An 18,070-nucleotide genomic window follows, 5' to 3' on the forward strand; every position below is an offset into this window, starting at 1 on the left:
TCTATTCCCAAACACTGTGTTTCTGTAGCTCAAAACTCTATTCTAAAGTAGCAACAACACCAAACTGACAACCTTATCCAGCTTTATTTCTCCTGAGGGCTGGAAAGAAGTATTCTTTGTATTTTAAGAAACCAAGTGCCAAATACAGAGAAAACTACTATGAGAAACTGCTGGGCTAAGAAAGGCAGTTTAAACCATATACTAAATTTTAAATTCCAGTCTTCAAATGACTCAGAATTCCTGGTAGAAGAATTTAACTTTGAATAATTTTTGGTAATTAGAAGCTGTTAGTCATTACTATATTAAGATCTATGTGATCTGACGTTGTATAAAGTTGTTTTTGAGAAAAGAGATTTTTAGGTCTCAATGGGCCTTAGATGATCTTGTCTGTCATTTTACCCAAGACCCAGAATGGTGAAGTGACTTGCCCAAGGTCATATAACTAGCAATGGTAGAATAGGCACTGGAATCTAGCATTCATGACTTCTAGTCAAGCTCATTAACTCCATATTATCTTCCGACGTTCTCTCACTCTCTCCTCTGAAACAAGGGACACATTCTCACTTAACCAAGAACCTCTACCAACAATGACTCTAAAACATGTTGTTTCAAATATCTAGTCATATAATTGTTCCTAGAGCTGATTTCTAGACAGAAGAAAAGAAACATCAGAGGGAAAGTAAAATTTGCAATTTCTAGTTTCTGAAGTCTCTAGCTAATGGACTAACATTCTCAGTTTTGACAGTTAATGCAAGTTTAGACTGAACAAACTGAAATATGGAATCATCTGTTCCTTATTCTTTAGATTGTGTCTATATAAGTTGTATGGATGAGAACACTTAGGAAGCAAACAAGTAGTGAGACTCTGGGCTTCAGAGTCATCATATCTTTAGCCTGTACAACTCTATCACAAGAAGAATAGGACCATATGCATAAAGCAACAACTATCTCAGAAGGACAAAGGAACAAATAAATACTAACTTACATGAAATGACCTAAACAGGGAAGGGATTTTGGTAAAGGCGGCTGAGGCAAACTTTTCTAAAAGATGGGACAGGGAAGACAAATGGAATAATTTTATGACTTTAGACATTTAGATTTTACATTTTTCATCTTTAAGAAGCTTTGTTCTTTCTGAGAGTAATGGTAAGGCAAAGTTTATGCATAAGTGAGCACTTTTAAGAGATGGCATAAAAATGAGGATTAAGAGTTTCTTGATTTAACATTATCAGTATTATTTTGAGATAATTATCCTGTAGCTTTAAATCATTTTTGGAAATAGATAGGATATACAATCTAAAAAGTAATTTCAATCTGGATGTTAAAGTCACTATATATTATTCAATTTTATGTGTCATCAGAAGGAGAAAACTTACCCTAAGACAATGAGTTCACCATATTTTACTGGTGCTTTGGATGGATGATTTTCTTGATCAGGAGAAAACATGAGCTTGGCTGTCTTTCTCAAATCTTTGTTCACTGGTCAGGAGCCTTGGGACACCTTTTGCATTATCTCCTAGAGGCAAAAAGTTTTCCTTAATAATGTGAACAATGAATTTCAGTTTAAATAAAGATGTTATCTTCCAGCAGTCCTTGTGAGCACAATATTATGCAAAGTTATCATATAATATAGAAAGTGCATGACATTTCCCCCAATAATGGTTATATATTTGGTTCTACTGTTTAAATAGTTTAAAAATGTAAATTTGGTAACTTTAGGAAGATGGAATAGGAGTAATTTTTCCCTATTATTTCCACTAGGTACAACTGCAAACTCTGGACATTATATATAAAACATAAGAAGACTGAAAAGTAGAGAGCAGACAGACCAGCTAGGGACCTTGGGGCACAAGGAGTGACACAGTGCTGAGTTTCTTTGGGTTTTCTTTATGGTTACTATATCCCAGATTTAGAGCTGAAGAATCCAGCAACCTGGAAATACCAATTGGCAGAGACAAAAAACAAATGAACAAACAAAAAGCCACCCCAAAAGCTTTATCTCTCTAGTTAAAGGAATGAGGAAGGGGCAGCCTTAGTAAGAGAGAGAACTTTTGACAGTAACTACTCTACTATAGCCAACCACCACAGAAAACACTGGCCCTACCATTGCCCACACAAGCAAGAGCCTAGTGGGAAGCCTAGACTTCCACCTCACAAGGCTGTAATAAAGAAGCCTAGGCCCCTGCCCCCAACCAAGGTACTGTCAGGCAGCCAAGTAGGGATCCAAGACTTTCACCCTGCTGGTTGGTAACATGCCCCCACCTCTACTCTAGCAGTGTCAGGGGAGCCTGGACTTCCATCGCCACATGGCAGTAACAAGGATTCCCTTGCATTGGGTGTCAATGAAGGCTGAGTATGGAACCTGGACTTCTATGTCTATCTGGCAGTAATAAGGAGGCAGCCACAATTCCCCAGCCAAGGCAGTGACAGAAAAAGACAGTGGAAATAGTAGGTTTAGGTAACATCCAAAGTCTCAGAACATAATACCAAAATGTCCAGGTTTCAATAGAAAACCATTCATTGTATTAAGAACTATAACGATTTAAGACAATGCAAAAAGAAAGAAATACCGAAGCTCAGATGACAGAGATATCAGAATTACCTGACAAGGATTTTAAACCAATCATGATAAAAATGTAAGATGCAAACATATTTGGGACAAACAGACAAAAATTTAAATGCTCACTTTTTAGGATGGACTTACCAGCAGAATAAAAGCGACATAATAAAGAATCAGTGAACCAGAAGAGAGAAATTACTTAATCTGAACAACAAAGGGAAAACAGACAAGAAGAGGAAGAAGAGGAACAACAGAAGGAAAACAGACAAGAAGAAGAGGAGGAAGAGGAGGAGGGAAAATGGACAAGAAGAAAGATGAGGAAAAAAAAAATGAAGAAAGAGCAGAGCCTCATGAACCTGTGGGATCACAGCAAAAGATCTAATATTTGTATCACTGGAACCCAGAAAAAGAAGAAAGAGAATGGAACTGAAAAAGTATTCACATAATGGCTGAAATCTTAGCAAATTTGGAAAGAGAAACCACAACCACAGATTCAAGAAGCTGAACAAAACTCACAGAGCATAAACCTAAAAAAATCCATGCCAAAATACATCATAGAAGCCAGAAGAAAGTAACATCTTTTTCAGGTGTGAAAGAAAAGAACTGTCAACCCAGAATCCTATACCCAGCAAAAATGGAGGGGAAATCAAGACAGTCTCAGGTGAGAGAAAATTAAACAGAAGTTGTCACCACAGATCTACTCTATTAGAATGGCTAGCAGAAATTCTCTAAGAAGAAAACTGATAAAAGAACCCTGGAACATCAGAAAAGAAGAACGAACGTGGTAAGTAAAAATATAGGTAAATACAATGAACTTTCCTTTTCTTGGATTTCTACAGTATGTCTGAAAGTCAAAGCAAAAATTATTAACACTGTCAGAGGTGGTTTCAAATGTATGTAAAGGAATATTTAAGACAATTAAATATGGCACAGCTTGGCATTTATCCTAGAGAAATGAAATGAAGACTTATGTTATAAAACCTGTACATGAATGTCTTATAGCAGCCTTATTCATAATAGCCAAAAACTGGAAATAGTCCAGATGTTCTTTACTGAATGAATGATTAAACTGTGGTACATTCATGTTGTGGAATAGTACTCAGCAATAAAAAGGAACACACAAGAAATAACAAGGATGAATCTCTAGAGAATGATGCTGAGTTAAAAAAAAAAAAAAAAGCCAAACTCAACAGGTTACATAAATGATTTTATTTATGTAACACTCTTAACATGACAGAATTATAGAAATGGGAAAAACATAAATGCTTGTTAGGATGTTAAGGAGTAGGTGGGAGTAAAGGGAAGTGGGCGTGGCAACAGAAAGACAACAGAAAGGATCCCTGTGGTGATGGAAATGTTCTGTTTTTTTAACCAGTGTCAATATTCTGGTTGTGATATTTTACTATAGTTTTGCAAGGTATTACAATTGGGGGGAACTGTGTGAAGGGTACACAGAATCTCTTGTCTTACTACTTATGACCACATATGAATTTACAATGATCTCAAATTAAAAAGCTTAATTAAGAAATATAAATTTGACAGGAAAATCAAGACTAATATTTCTGATAAGCCAGAAGAAATGCTACAATAAACAATCCCCATAATATTATGTCTATTTCATCGGCAGCTTAATGGGACTAGTTATTTCCTACATCTATTCTCTCCATGATCTTCCTGTTAGACCTGTTACAAAGGTTTTTCACAACTCTTACTAGCTAACCCATGACAGTCTCCTGACTTTATACTTCCACCACCAAGTTTCATAGGAAACAAATGAATGAAAAATGCCTATTTGTCTTTTTCTGTAGTACCGTGAAATACAACCTCTACAGCAGCACTTTTGGAGAGAAGGCAACACAGACTATTTGTAGCCCAATGAGTAAGAACAAGTAAAAGGAGAAGGCTTAACCATTTTGACCCTCTTTTATCCCTCATAACTGACATACACATTTAGAGCAGCAATTCAGACAAATGCACTAATTTTTATTAGTAGTAAATTTAAGAAACACTGAAGTTATTTTAAATAAATAAAATATGCTTAAGAAATTTTTTTTTAAAATTTCCTCCATTCAAATACTCTACAAAATTCTCTCAACTCTCGGGGCTCCTGGGTGGCTCAGTGGGTTAAGCCTCTGCCTTTGGCTCAGGTAATGATCTCAGGGTCCTGGGATTGAGCCCCGCATCGGGCTCTCTGAAGAGCAGGGAGCCTGCTTCCCCCTCTCTCTGCCTGCCTCTCTGCCTACTTGTGATCTCTGTTTGTTGAAAAAATAAAGAAAAATCTTTTAAAAAAAATTAAAAAAAATAAAGAGCTACAATTCTATATAAAAAAAAATCCTCTCAACTCCCCAAAGAAATGTTTTATCTCAGTAAAATAAACAATACTGATCATATCCTCCATTTTGAAAAAGAAATAACATGAAGCTAACTAAAACCTTCAATGAAAAAATTGAAGAGTTTTAAAACAATTAATTCAAATTAACCAAAGAACAATCTTGGTTCCATTTACCAAGACCTTCTGATCTATATTAAATCAGATTTTAATATACAAACAAGAATTCATACCCTCTTATTCCCCCCCACAGAAACATCCCATTACAAAAAGCTGAGCAAAGCTTAATTAGAAGCTTTAACTGTGCTTTTCTTGTTAGACAATTAAAGTACTGCCATCAAACACAAAAAACATTGCTTTGATATATTTCTAACCAAGAACAGCAAAAATTAAAAATTTAATAACAAGAAATTTAATAACTTTAAAGTTTAAACTAAATTTTAACATTGTGGCTTTGTCTTGATTTAGACTCCTATTTAGAGTTACTTTCTATTTTTAGGAAGTCATAATTTTCCATTTATAGTAGTAAAATGTTCCTTTTAAAAACACTTACTTAAAGAGGTAAGTCAGTTTAATAGTATTAAATAGCATCAATAAGTACACATATATGGCCGAAATCTGAAAGTGATACATACGAATGCCCATATTTGGCTGATACTAGCATATAGCATGGCTAACAAATACTAGCTTATGTTCTAGTTCTAGTTCTTTGAACAAAGCAATGTTCCCTCATTTCTAAAAATGATGGGACTAAAGTCGAATGAAGAGAATTTTGGAGCTGTAGAAAATACAAGACCATCTGGTTCTAACATAAGAATTTATAAGGAATGTATATGTAGGACTATAGATTTAGTCCCATCGCCTTGATAGCAAAAGGAACAATTTTTAGCTTTGACAAGTAACTGGAATAGGGCTAGCATACATCCACGATTCCATACTTCCTAGAGACCCTGGCCAAATTAGCCAAGGAAAATCAACAGACTTTCAATTATTCTTACTCTTCTTAGGTCCCTTAGATTTTGGGATATTTTATCAGTAATATCAAAGTTTCAATCACAGGAACACACTCAAGTTTGGCTTTTACTTCTGTATCTAATAATCTGAAACCCATAATAAAACACTTTAGTAGTACTGTTTATACACTTAAATCACCCAAGATAAAGTTTTCTTAAATTCAAAATGGCATATAACCAATGATATATAACTTGGCATTCTTAAACTATGAATAACATATGCTATGACAGCTACTTCTGGAACCTTTCATTGTAATTCTAATACATGTTGACAGGTGTTTGTTGGAAAGAAGTGTTAGAATCTTTACATGTTCTGAAGAGTCATGATTTTGAGTGGTTTAGAATCTTTAACAAAGCCAAATTGCTAGATGGTGCTCTTGTACCCACCTTCCTTCTGTATTCTCTATATTTAAAATCTGAATAAAATACAGAATTCTTCAAAGTTAATTCCCAAAGTCATTCCTAAATTCACTTGAGAATGTGAAATGAGTATCTCTATAAAGTATATTCTAGTGCCTCAATTACTGGCCCCACCTGTTGATACTCAAACTTAAGTTAGCTGGTCTGATCTCATATATTCAGTTCTATCCCAATGTGATGATCTAACAAAAAGAATATTAAATAGCACAATTCTACCTGAGACTGGGAAAAAATGATAAGAAAAAAATCTTGCTAATAATAAGGCTGCTTCCTATAATAACTATTATTTTAAAACTCCGCTTGATCCTTGAAAGTAAGCATGTTTTCATTGGCAGGGACCTTCCCTAGTTAAATTGTTTTAAAGAAAAGCATACTAAAATAGTGTTATTTTCTGTGTAGGCTGGGAAAACATAAAACAAGAGCTATAAACTATATAGTTTTCTTATAAACAGTCTCATTAATTTGACTGATAAAACATTCTAATCATTTGTTTTTTAAAGTTTTATAACAACTCTTCCCAAAGGAATGACTTTCTTTAACAGATAATTGTCAGTTTCACTTAAAGAAGGAAAACTGGGAAATCAATCTTTGTTCAAACTGCTCCCTCAGCATAACACGGTTTTTTTTCTTTTATTTACATTGCACACAGCCTCTTGCTTACTACCTACTAAACACAGAACTCCTGCCCTGAAAAATAAAAAGAAGCAAAACAAATACTAAACAAAGCAAAACTGATCTTACGTAGATGTTTACATAATATTTTGAACACTTCTATTTTGGTGGGGAAGTGAATAGGCACAAAGGGATGCTGAGAAAAAAAAATGAAATGTTTTAAAACATGAAATGCTTCTTTTATGGTGAAAAATGGTGTGGACTGCATATATTATCTCTAATGAAACAGATTCCCATCTACACTAGAGTTCCCCTTTGGTTGATTTCAAAAGGATGACTCAAACAGAACTGTTTTGGTATATTTGTGGAGGAGCCATTTTATGAAACCAATTAAGCTACGACTGAAAGGAGGTGAATTTACAGCAGTTTTTTGATAAGAGGGAAAATCTAATCACCTTCTTTCACAATCAGCAGGATTAATAAGCAGCATTCTTCCATAAAAGAAAGGATAGAAGAAACAATGGGGCCAACAGGAATATGAGGTTACTACTGCCTGTCAATGACTTTAAGCCTTTTAATACAGCAATGGAGGAAGTGAAGTCCACGTTCCCCTTCCCAAAATACAGGGCACCCCCTGTGCAAACACCTAGTCTTCCCCGTCAGGAGAGCCAAATGACACGCTTATATTCTACCACTTACAGGGACAAGATATTTTCATCCTGATGGGAAAGCAGTTAACATCTTTCACATGGACAATATTTGCTCCTCTAAACTAGGGCTTATCAACCTCAGCACTACCAATATTTTGATATTGTGGGGTGGCTGGCCTGTTCACTGCAGGAGGCTCGGTAGCACTCCTGGCCTTTCCACCCCTTAGGTGCCAGGAGCATCCCTACTTGTGATGATCAAAAATGTCCACCTTCTCACCCTTCACTGGTGCTATGAGAACCACTGTTCTAATCTCAAATTGAGGATGACAGCTTGTTTTTAGGAGGGGAATTTCCCCTATTTTTGGCATAATGCTTGGTACATAGTAAGATAATTAACAAATGTTTGCTTTCTTACCTCACCATTTGATGTCTTAAATGGTTATTACTAAGCTTTGTGTTAGGCAATGGCTTAGAAGGTAGCTGCAGTTTCAATACTTTTTTAGAATTGATAAGAGTGGCTGGAAGTGAAAATTGAACTATCACCTTACCTTGATGGTGATTAATAATTAATATTTCTGAGCATTTAAAATATTTTAATATTGTAGCAACCTCTCTTAAGTGGTTGAAGGAAAGGGACTGAAGCTGGGGTGATCACAGAAGTAGTCTTTACAGGACAGTGCGGGGTAGTCTGACATTTGGAGAAAGGCTAATCCGTGAGGGCCAGATAAGCAAATATCTTCTTGACCTAGGGGGCCCATATCTAGAGAAATTAAAAGCAAGCTTTGGAAAGCATAGGGGAATCTCTTTAAATCAAAAGGGGTGTCAACTTGAATCAACCTTGGATTAAAGTCTATCTTGCACTTGCACAGAATGTTAATTAGCAAAGTGCTTTCACATAAGGTTATTTTATTTGACCCTCACAATAGCCCTGTGAATTAGATAGGAAAGTCTTATTAACTCCATTTTCCAGATAAGGGAACTGAGTGTGTTAGACAGAAAGGCCACTACTGGGTTCAAGGCCAAAAAGGTAGTATCTGGCAAAGCTAGAACTGAAACCCATATATTAATTCAACATACATTAACTCATTTATCCCCATTTTATAAATGGAGAAACTGTGGCTCCTACAAGTTAAGTAGTCTGGGTTTTCTGATACCACAAATCAAATCCCATACAAGATTGGGTGGGGGTAATTCCTAAATAAGAACAGGAGACTCTACTATGGGTTAGGAGAGAGACTAGAAAGTACACCTGGGTGAAATGAACTAAACAAGTTACACTCTGGTATGAAATAGTAACAACTATGCAACTATAACTAGTGTTTTTTGAGATTGTTTGAAACTGTCACTTCCTCACTGCTCAACTGTATTTGTCAATCCTGTTTCCTGGTAGCAACCAACAATAAACACTTCAGTAAATGAAGTGGACTTTGCATGGTTGTTTAAAAAAATGGAAAGGGAGAAAGGAAACCAAGATGAAAAGCAGGGTATTACACTAAGGCAAATTCCTGGTACCATCGGAAAGAAAAACATATACTGGAAGTGAGTCAAGACAGCTTATAGACAGAAGCCTTCACGTACTCCCTAAAAAGTAACAACCAAGAAAAAACTATAGGGCAGTATTCCTGATTGGCTGACCTCAAATGATCACTTAATACCCTACACCTAGAAATGTATTTTAAAAGACTCAAATAAGGCCTCAAACATTTTTACTGTCTCTGCCCATACTTGGCCTGTGTGCAACCCTTTCAGATTTCCAAAGTTCCTAAAATGAGAATATGCTTCTCAGAAAGCAAGACCAGAAATTCCCTTAGGTTTAACCACTAAAATCCCAAACAAAAGTCTGTAGAAAGCAGCAAATTCAGTGGGCTTTGACAGCTATTTGGAACAAAAACATCGGATAAGAGTATATCCATGGAAAATTCTATCATTTTCTAAAGTCAGCACTCAACACTGGCAGTCAACTCACGCTTATGCTACTTTTTTTTTTTCATGGTGGCTAACACTTACTGGGTTCTGTCCCTGTGCCAAGCACTGTTCTAAGCACTTTACATGTATTAACTGATTTAATCCCCAGAACAACCTTAATGAGGTAGGAACTATTTCAATTCTTACTTTATAGATAAGAAAACTAAGGTTTTAACTCTAGCTCTCTGGAACTGCTGAAATAATGGAATTTAAAAGTACATGGCAGGGGGTGGGTACAGAGAGAACTACAATGGTAAACAACAAGCAAGAATATCCTCTAACTATTCCTAATATAAAATTTTAAAGAGAGTTTACAGGCTACATGTTACATGCTATTGTCCTAACACGGGAATAAAGTAACACTGACTAGCCATTTAAAATTTTCTCAGTAATTCAACTAATTGTTTAAAGCTGAATTTAAAAGTCCCTTGAATAAAATTTAAACATGGGAAAAATGAATAAAATCGTTTCTTTGCCAACCACTTTAAATGTACACTAACCTATGAAATTAAAAATGGAACACTGAGCCCATCGTCATCTTTTTATATTCCAGTGGTAAACCATATTAATCTAATGTAGGTTATGGGCCCTTCCAAAAAGAGTATGATGTAATAATTATTTTGGACAGTTAAATTTCTCCCAGAAAGAGAATAACCTGGGTTTTCTCTAGTCCTTATTTTTACTGAAACACTGACCAAGTTATATGCATTTTAAAAAAGACAACAACAGGGGCGCCTGTGTAGCTGAGTCAGTTGAGCAACAGACTCCTGATTTCAGCTCAGGTCATCATCTCAAGGTCTTGTGGGATTGAGCCCCAAGTCAGGCTCTGCACTCAGTGGGGAGTCAGCTTGTCCCTTTTCTTCTGCTTCTCTCCCACCACTTGTGCACATGTGCGCACACGCTCTCTCTCTCTCTCTAATAAATAAATAATTAAAAAAGGCAACAACAGTCTCAAAATATCTTCCCCAAGACATTTATTATTTATATAGGAGAAAACAAACTTTGCAGTGTTTTAACCTGGCCGACACCACTTTAATCAACTGATCAAGGATAACATTATCTATAATAAGACATTTGATATCATGTATCCTCTGATTAGGCTGCACCAAAGGATACATTGCTTCCATGGTATGTCACCAAAAAATGCATAATCTCCATCTAGTAACCAGAAAATGTCAGACCAATGCAAACTGACAGACATTCTACAAAATAACTATCAGTACTCCTTCAAAGCGCTAAAGTCATAAAAGACAAAGGAGGACTGAGAAATTCCCAGATTGGAAGAGATTAGGAGATGCAGTAACTGCCTGGAGTATGGGATCATGAAACAGAAAAAGACATTACTGGAAAACTGGTTAAATTTGAATATGATCTATAGTTTAGTTAATCGTATCGTACAGATGTTAATCTCCTGGTTTTGATTAATATAATCTGATTATATAGACTGTTCACATTAGAGGAAGCTGAATAAAGGGTATATGTAAACTAGTCGAATTATTTTTCTGATTTTTCTATAAGCTAAAATTACTCCAAAATCAAAAGTAAAAACGAGACAATAAAAACAGAAAATATACAAAATAGCCCCTTTAAATTAATAAAAGGCATTAAAGAACAAATTCAAAACTCTTAAGTCAACCTCCTTTCAGCCTTCTCACAACCTAAAAGTACAATTATTTCCATGCTGTGCTGGTCCTATCAAGTCATAGAACCTCCCAAGCCTCCCATCCTTTTTCTGATGTGAAACTGCCAATCCACACAGCCCCTTGGTCAAGAAGGTTGTTATACAAGTATGGCCACTCAACAGACTGAGTGATACCAGACCCAAAGTGATCCATTTCCCGCAATGACTAGAATTTTGCAGAACTATGTTTCATGGATTTTTCTTTAAGAAAGAAAAAGAAGTTATGACAAAGAAGGGCAACTTTACTATTAATCTACTGTAGGTGGCTTTATTAGAAAACACTCTGTATATGCAATAGTATCATAGCTTCTAAATTAATGTATTTACATTTATTTTTCTTATCTATAAAGTCAGGGTTATAATAGTGCCTACCTCGTTAGGTTGTTCTGTGGATTAAGTCAGTTAATACATGTAAATTCAGTTAATATATGTACTTTTACAGGTAGAAATCTTTAACAGTGTTTGAATTTGAGTTCTGTCCACCTACACACATGAATGAATCCTCGTCTTAAATAGTTTATGAAAAGGAATAGAAAGGGAGCTGGGAGGAAGAAGAGTCAGGAAAAAGCAGCATCTAAGTGTAATTCTGGTATACTTCATTAAAACAAAATCTTGAAAAGCTAGAAAGTCAAGGACTTTCCTGAATTATTCACTAAATTACTTCATTACAGTGGTGTTTTCTTCAGATTAGAGAAGACACTGTAAAAGTTCAAGCTGTGACTGCCTAGGGCCAACCCTGAGAATTCTGGCCCCTGATAGTCATGAGGGCTATATCCAGGGTCCTTCATGAATTCTTGAATCTATTAAACCTATTCTGCGGCAAGTGATTTGCTCTATCTATAATATGGTAACAGTATTTTCCACACTTCATAGAGTTTGTCACCAGGGCTGAATGAGAACAACAAAGTTGCTTTGAGATTTGGATGTTGGGCCATCTGCTTGGTAAATTATTCAAACTGTGAGGGTTAAACCAGGGATTTTCAAGGATCTAATGTAATGTAAATTTTTCTTTAAAAATGTACTTGCTAAATACCCACTATATTTAGTTAGGCATACAAGTAGGTCTTACTAATACTTAGTAATTCTGCTCCATCATTTTAGATGGATTTTCTCAGAGACTCATCTCTATTTCTTGGTATCTAAACAAATGTGTATAATCTATTATTGGTAGATAACTGACACCATGCAATTTCTAGTTTTCTACTATTCGTAACATGTAACAGGCTCTGAAATAAAATCAAAGGCCTCAAAAATCATTGCAATTAGTGTCAAGGTTGAATGTGATCTAAATGTCTGATTTTCAAAAATGGGGAAAAACAGCAACCTAAATCAAGTCAGAGTTAGTGTATGTATTCCCTGCTCTTAAAGGGAAGTTAACTTTAACTCTTTTATAGTTTCATAATTCCATTATAAACTATTAAAAAGGAAAGGAAAAATGTAGTTGAAAATTCAAATTACAAATGAATCATCAATATTGTTTCTAAAAGTAAGGTCAGCTAACCTATAGAAAGAGAACATTATTACAAGATGACAACTATTATTCATGTGGCAAAAAGAAATTTCATCTTTTGAGAATTTTAGTTTTCTCTTTAGTTCATGAAAAGTTCTCAAAGTAGTGGCTGATCTTTCTTTGACCAAATCATGTTTTCCCCATAAATTTTTATAGCAGTAATTTAGAGACATTGTGTGTGGGAGGCTAAGAACATCTATTTTTTAGCAGAGTGAATATTTTAAATCACTCAGTGTGGTATTCCTACTTAACTCTTTTCATTAGGAAAATGATACATACATATATACAGCTGAGGTAGTTTTACAAATTTCCTCTCTCTACTCTGATTATTGTTGTATTATTACATTACAAATACCCTAATTATGCAAAATTACTATGATCAGTTTTTCCTCCTAATTTGCAACTTTTCCTATTACTTCCATTTTATACATGTACAAGAGAGTGAATACTTCCCCTCACAAACAAATTAGAAAATCTGACAAAAAATGAACACACATTACTAGGCAGCATGTCAGTATTCTAGCAAAAAGATTCAATTTTTAATAAATTTCCTATAAAAAGAAAAATAAACCTCAATTATAACCCTTTCTTTTAATGAAAACACAATGCTTTAGAAAAGAATACTGGGAACTCATGATTGTTCATTTTAAAGCAGAAAGGAGTCCCCTCTCATCAAAGATCGGATCTAAAATTATTCAATCTCTTCCCATCATATCAAAGGAAGAACAACAAAACATTCAGGATAGGAACATGACTTAAAATCCTTATAAAGCAAGACTCAATATTTTTAAAAAATCTTAGTAATTTTTTCCTACCTTGTGAAAATGTCTAAATAGTAAAATTGTATTTATTTCAAAGGCCTAGATCTCTTGAGAGACTCTCAAGAGCAGATTTATGGTCAAACAACAAGATTCTGAATAAACTCTCAATAGCTAACCAAAGTACAACGACAGCACCATCATTCTGGCTTCCAAACAATTTTCTTCAGAGAGTAACATAATTCACAAATTTAATAATTCAAAAGAAAACAATGGACATTAAGTTCTAAAGCATGTAAAAAAAAAAAACTACGTACACTAGCTTGGATTGGAAAAATATTACACATGAGGAGTTTGCAGGTTTCTGTTGACCAACAGTCAAGAGGCAATAAACACCTACAGATATTTTTCTCAGGACTGATGGAGGTGAGACTAACAGTGTAAAGCCTCCCTAAAAACACAAAAGCCTCAGAGCTAGAGATTTATTCAAAACTTTCTCTAAGACAGAAGGAAATATAATTCATACATAACATACTTCTAAAGCTGAATGTGAAAAAATTAAACATTAGCGATCTGATTATGATTCACATCGTTCCTCTTAGAAGCTTACCTTTAACCTGAAGTAGTGACAATGTGACACTTAAAATAAAGCTACAGAATACCTACCTCTTTATTCCATTGCTATCAGCATAAGCTAGATAAACAATCTTCTCACCAGTAGATAAAATCCAGACAGTATTAAAGCATCTCCCAATTACACTTGGAATCACACATGGAATGGCTGTCTGCTCAGTGTTCTTTCACTTAAGCACCTCATAATGTGTGTGGGTGGGCCTGTGTTACGCAAAATAGGTAAACACTACATAATTCTAAATTCTATTGGCTGAAGTAGGAACTCAGTTCTCCCTCGTGTCCTCCCTAAGCAAGCCTATAGCCCAAAAGGGAAGAAACGGAAGTAAGAGGGAAGCACAGAACAGTTTTTAACACAGGCTTAATTTCAAGTTATCGAATAAGGCACCTGAAAAGGCAGTATTTTATTTCTTAAAAGGCTGACTGAATTAACTATATAAATGCTCTAAAAATGTCAGAGGTATAACTACGATACCGAACTACCTTTCCATGATAGTGTAATAATCTATTTTTAACAGATTTAATATAAAAATCTGTTAAGAAATATTCCATTAAAAAAAAAACCAGAAGAATCAATGCAATTCACATATAAAGAAATAGTATCCATTTGGCATTATCTAATGAATCAGACTTTTTTTGGTCTTGTTACAAAACACTACGTTAACCCAGGCATAAGAACAGCTGAACATTCAATCACACTTTCAATTGATCATGCTTTTTTTATTTCTAGCTTTGTATTTTAAAATAAATTAGATTTATCTGGTGCTCATGAACATGGAGAATCAACAGCAATACCCAGCGGTGAGTTGGGATTGTTTATCATTCCTCAAATAGCTACTGAGGGCACCCTACTTACTGACTTCAGCTGCTCTTGTAAACTTCATTTGAAGAGTTAATTCCCTGCTACTCCAAATTCCCCCATTCCTCCTAAGAAATGTGTTTTCTTAAGGTGAAGGGTTGTGCATGGAACTCAGTTATGCCTCTACACAGTCAAAGGTGAACCTGATTTGTGCTTAATTACATTTAAGATTTTTTTTTTAAAGCATGCCAATTAAGTCACAAGAGTAAAGGCTAGTTCATACCTGTTCAATGAGCTGCATATGCAAACCCATCTATACTCTCCACCCACTAATAGGGGCTGGTATTCCCTTATACAAAAATGCTTTCAGTTGGCCTAAGTCTTATTAATACCTTGTTACCTAACACTCTGGCGTAAAATAAACCCCCCCTCTATGTTAAAGCTGCAAGTTTACTTCTCTTGCTTCCCAGCATTCCATATCTGCGTCATATCCCCTGAAGCTGTTCTTCAGTAAATCTGCATAATGCTTCCTTAGCCCCTTCTGCTAGCAGCAGGCCCACTTCAGTTACCATGAAGAAAATCTGCTCCAGTGGTCTGCTTTTGTCTAACTAGTGTAGATGCATGTCCAGTTCAGGAAATATATCTGTAAAAATGATCTGGGCATATTCTAAGATTTTGCTATTTGGTGATCCTGTCTTGTCATGTGATTCTGGGCTGATGAAACTGCTCAAGAAGCCAGACATGACAGGTCCAATACTCATACGAAATAGAATGTAGTTGTGACTATGCCTTAAACCTGAGTCTACAATAAAACCTGAGGACGTGCCAGTCTTTAGACCAACATTTCAACTCTCTTAATTTTGGGAGTGTGTTTCTTGCTCGACAACTAAGGTAACTGAAATATAAGTAGCTCCTGAACTACCTTAATGACTAACACTAAAGCATTAAGATTATAAAAGGTCCTTATGTATTTCAAGCTCTGTGTTAATACCAAATAGTCTCCTGAAGGAATATAGTTTTTTTTTTTAATTAATTAATTTATTTGACAGACAGAGATCACAAGTAGGCAGAGAAGCAGGCAGAGAGAGGAGGAAGCAGGCTCCCCGCTGAGCAGAGAGCCCGATGCGGGGCTCGATCCCAGGACCCTGGGATCATGACCTGAGCTGAAGGCAGAGGCTTTAACCCACTGAGCCACCCAAGCACCCCAGGAATATAGTTTTCTTAAAGAACTCTAAGAAAACATTAAAGACAAACCCTCCATATTTCCTAAGTGAGTATGGTGAGTTATTTTTATAAATGAGACAAAGACCCATATTCATAAGGGATGGAAGGGCTAGAATTAAATCCCCAAGTTCTTCTTTCCCAGTCTGAATTCTACTTTTTTCTTTCTTTTCCTTTTTTTCAAGTTTTATTTATTTAAGTGATCTCTACACCTAATGTGAGGCTTGAACTCATGACTGCGAGGATTAAGGGTCAGATGATCTACCTACTAAACCAGCCAGATGCCCCTACTTTTTGCTTTTCACATGTGCTTTATTTATAAGAATGTCTGATTAATAATACCACGTAGACCAAATACAAAAACAAAAACTTTAAGCACTTTTCTTGGTTGGTAGGAATCAAAGTTCCCAAATGTTGACAAATGGGCCTGAATTTCAGTGACCTTCTCCCTACTTCATATCTAGCTTGGTTTACAAGTGTCTTAAACTTCCTGGTCTCTATCTACAGTGTCTGAACTTCAGGCAAGTATCTCAGTTGAGCTTCAGGACCAGTGATAAACTTATAGTACCCTGAAAACTTTTAAAAATCATTCTGGAAAAAGGCTAAACAAAACAAAGTATACTTACCTCATAATTTCTAGGCCTTTTCAGATGTTTCTTTTCTTACGGTCCTGTTTTTCTTCTTATAAGTTGTAGTTTAGGTTTTGATTTCACCTTTGGACACAACTAACCTCTGAGAGCGTGCTTCTTCTCTAATGGTCTCTGGAAACTTCCACGGAAGCAATTAAGAACTTACTCCTCATACTCCCTTTACCTCTAGCCACGCCTACAGTAGGTGTGTAAATTATTTCATCCTTTAGTTCTGCCTCACTGATGATGTGTAGGTCATGTTCTTCTAATGCATAAGCAAATTCATACAGATGGCATTGGCTATTCTATAACGTCTTTAATGAGTATCTACATGTTCCTGGTTTTTCACTTGCCAAGTCCATCTACCTCCAATCCTTCTGAGAAAAAGACATAATGGAGCCTAAGATTTTTCAACAAGGAGTGGGGGAAGGAAAAAGGAAAAAGGAAGAAGGAATAAGAAGAAGAAGGAGAGGAAGAAGAAAAGGAAGAAGGAGGAGAAGAAAGTCACCGGTACTACTGCACCATATAATCACATTCTAAAGCTGGAAAGAACCTTAAAAAATATCCTTCATATTCAACTTGCACAATTTTCCTTTCAATTCCCTCATTTTATAGAAGAGAAAAATCTATACCCAGAGAGGGTAAGTTATTTGATGAAATTATAGGACTAAGTAATGGAGCTAGCTAACAGATCTTCTGACTTCTTCTCTTCCCCCACCCCCAGATCTTTTGACTTCTGTTGATCTGTTTCATTAGTTTTGGAGGCAAGACCACAAGCACTACAGAACAGAACAGTCACCCAACATGTAACTCATATCTTATACTGTGCAAGTATTATCATATGAGACAGCCAAGTATTCACCTTTAGCTCTATTATTTGTTGTGCTGGTTGTTATAATAATTTATATCATAAAGAGGAAGCTGAAAACTAGATAAATAAAAGTTTGATGACAGGCATACTGTGGAGATTTGTTTCTTTTTGCTCATCAGAGGGGCTATGCCTCCCTGAACTGTCTGTTCACTCTCCTACTTTGTGGGCTTTTGCTAACCTGGAAGTCTCCTTAAACAAATCAAAGAAACCTAGATACCAAAGGTACTGCCACTAGGATGACCATAGTAAAAGACAGATAAAAATAAGTATTGGCAAGGAGGTGGAAAAGGCGGAATCCTCAATCATTGCTGGTAGGAAAGTAAAACGGAGCAGTCATTTTGGAAAACAGCCTGGCAGTTCCTTAAAAGAGTAAACATAAAGTTATCGTACGACCAGAAATTCTACTCCTAGGTATATACCCA

General features: G+C 35.6%; 1 protein-coding gene across 2 annotated transcripts in view; it reads right to left on the reverse strand.

Moving 5' to 3' along the window:
• PELI1 (pellino E3 ubiquitin protein ligase 1) overlaps positions 1 to 18,070 on the reverse strand; it is a 71,251-nt gene that overhangs the window by 12,116 nt on the left and 41,065 nt on the right. For both annotated transcript variants that reach the window (XM_080813298.1, XM_080813297.1), the window contains exon 2: positions 1,377 to 1,516. In XM_080813298.1, the coding sequence (XP_080669424.1) occupies positions 1,377 to 1,447 (71 nt within the window). In that variant the 5' untranslated portion in view covers positions 1,448 to 1,516. The remainder of the gene's footprint in view (positions 1 to 1,376; positions 1,517 to 18,070) is intronic.

This window comes from Martes martes (assembly GCF_963455335.1).
Source record: "Martes martes genome assembly, chromosome: 9".
Lineage (NCBI taxonomy): Eukaryota > Metazoa > Chordata > Mammalia > Carnivora > Mustelidae > Martes > Martes martes.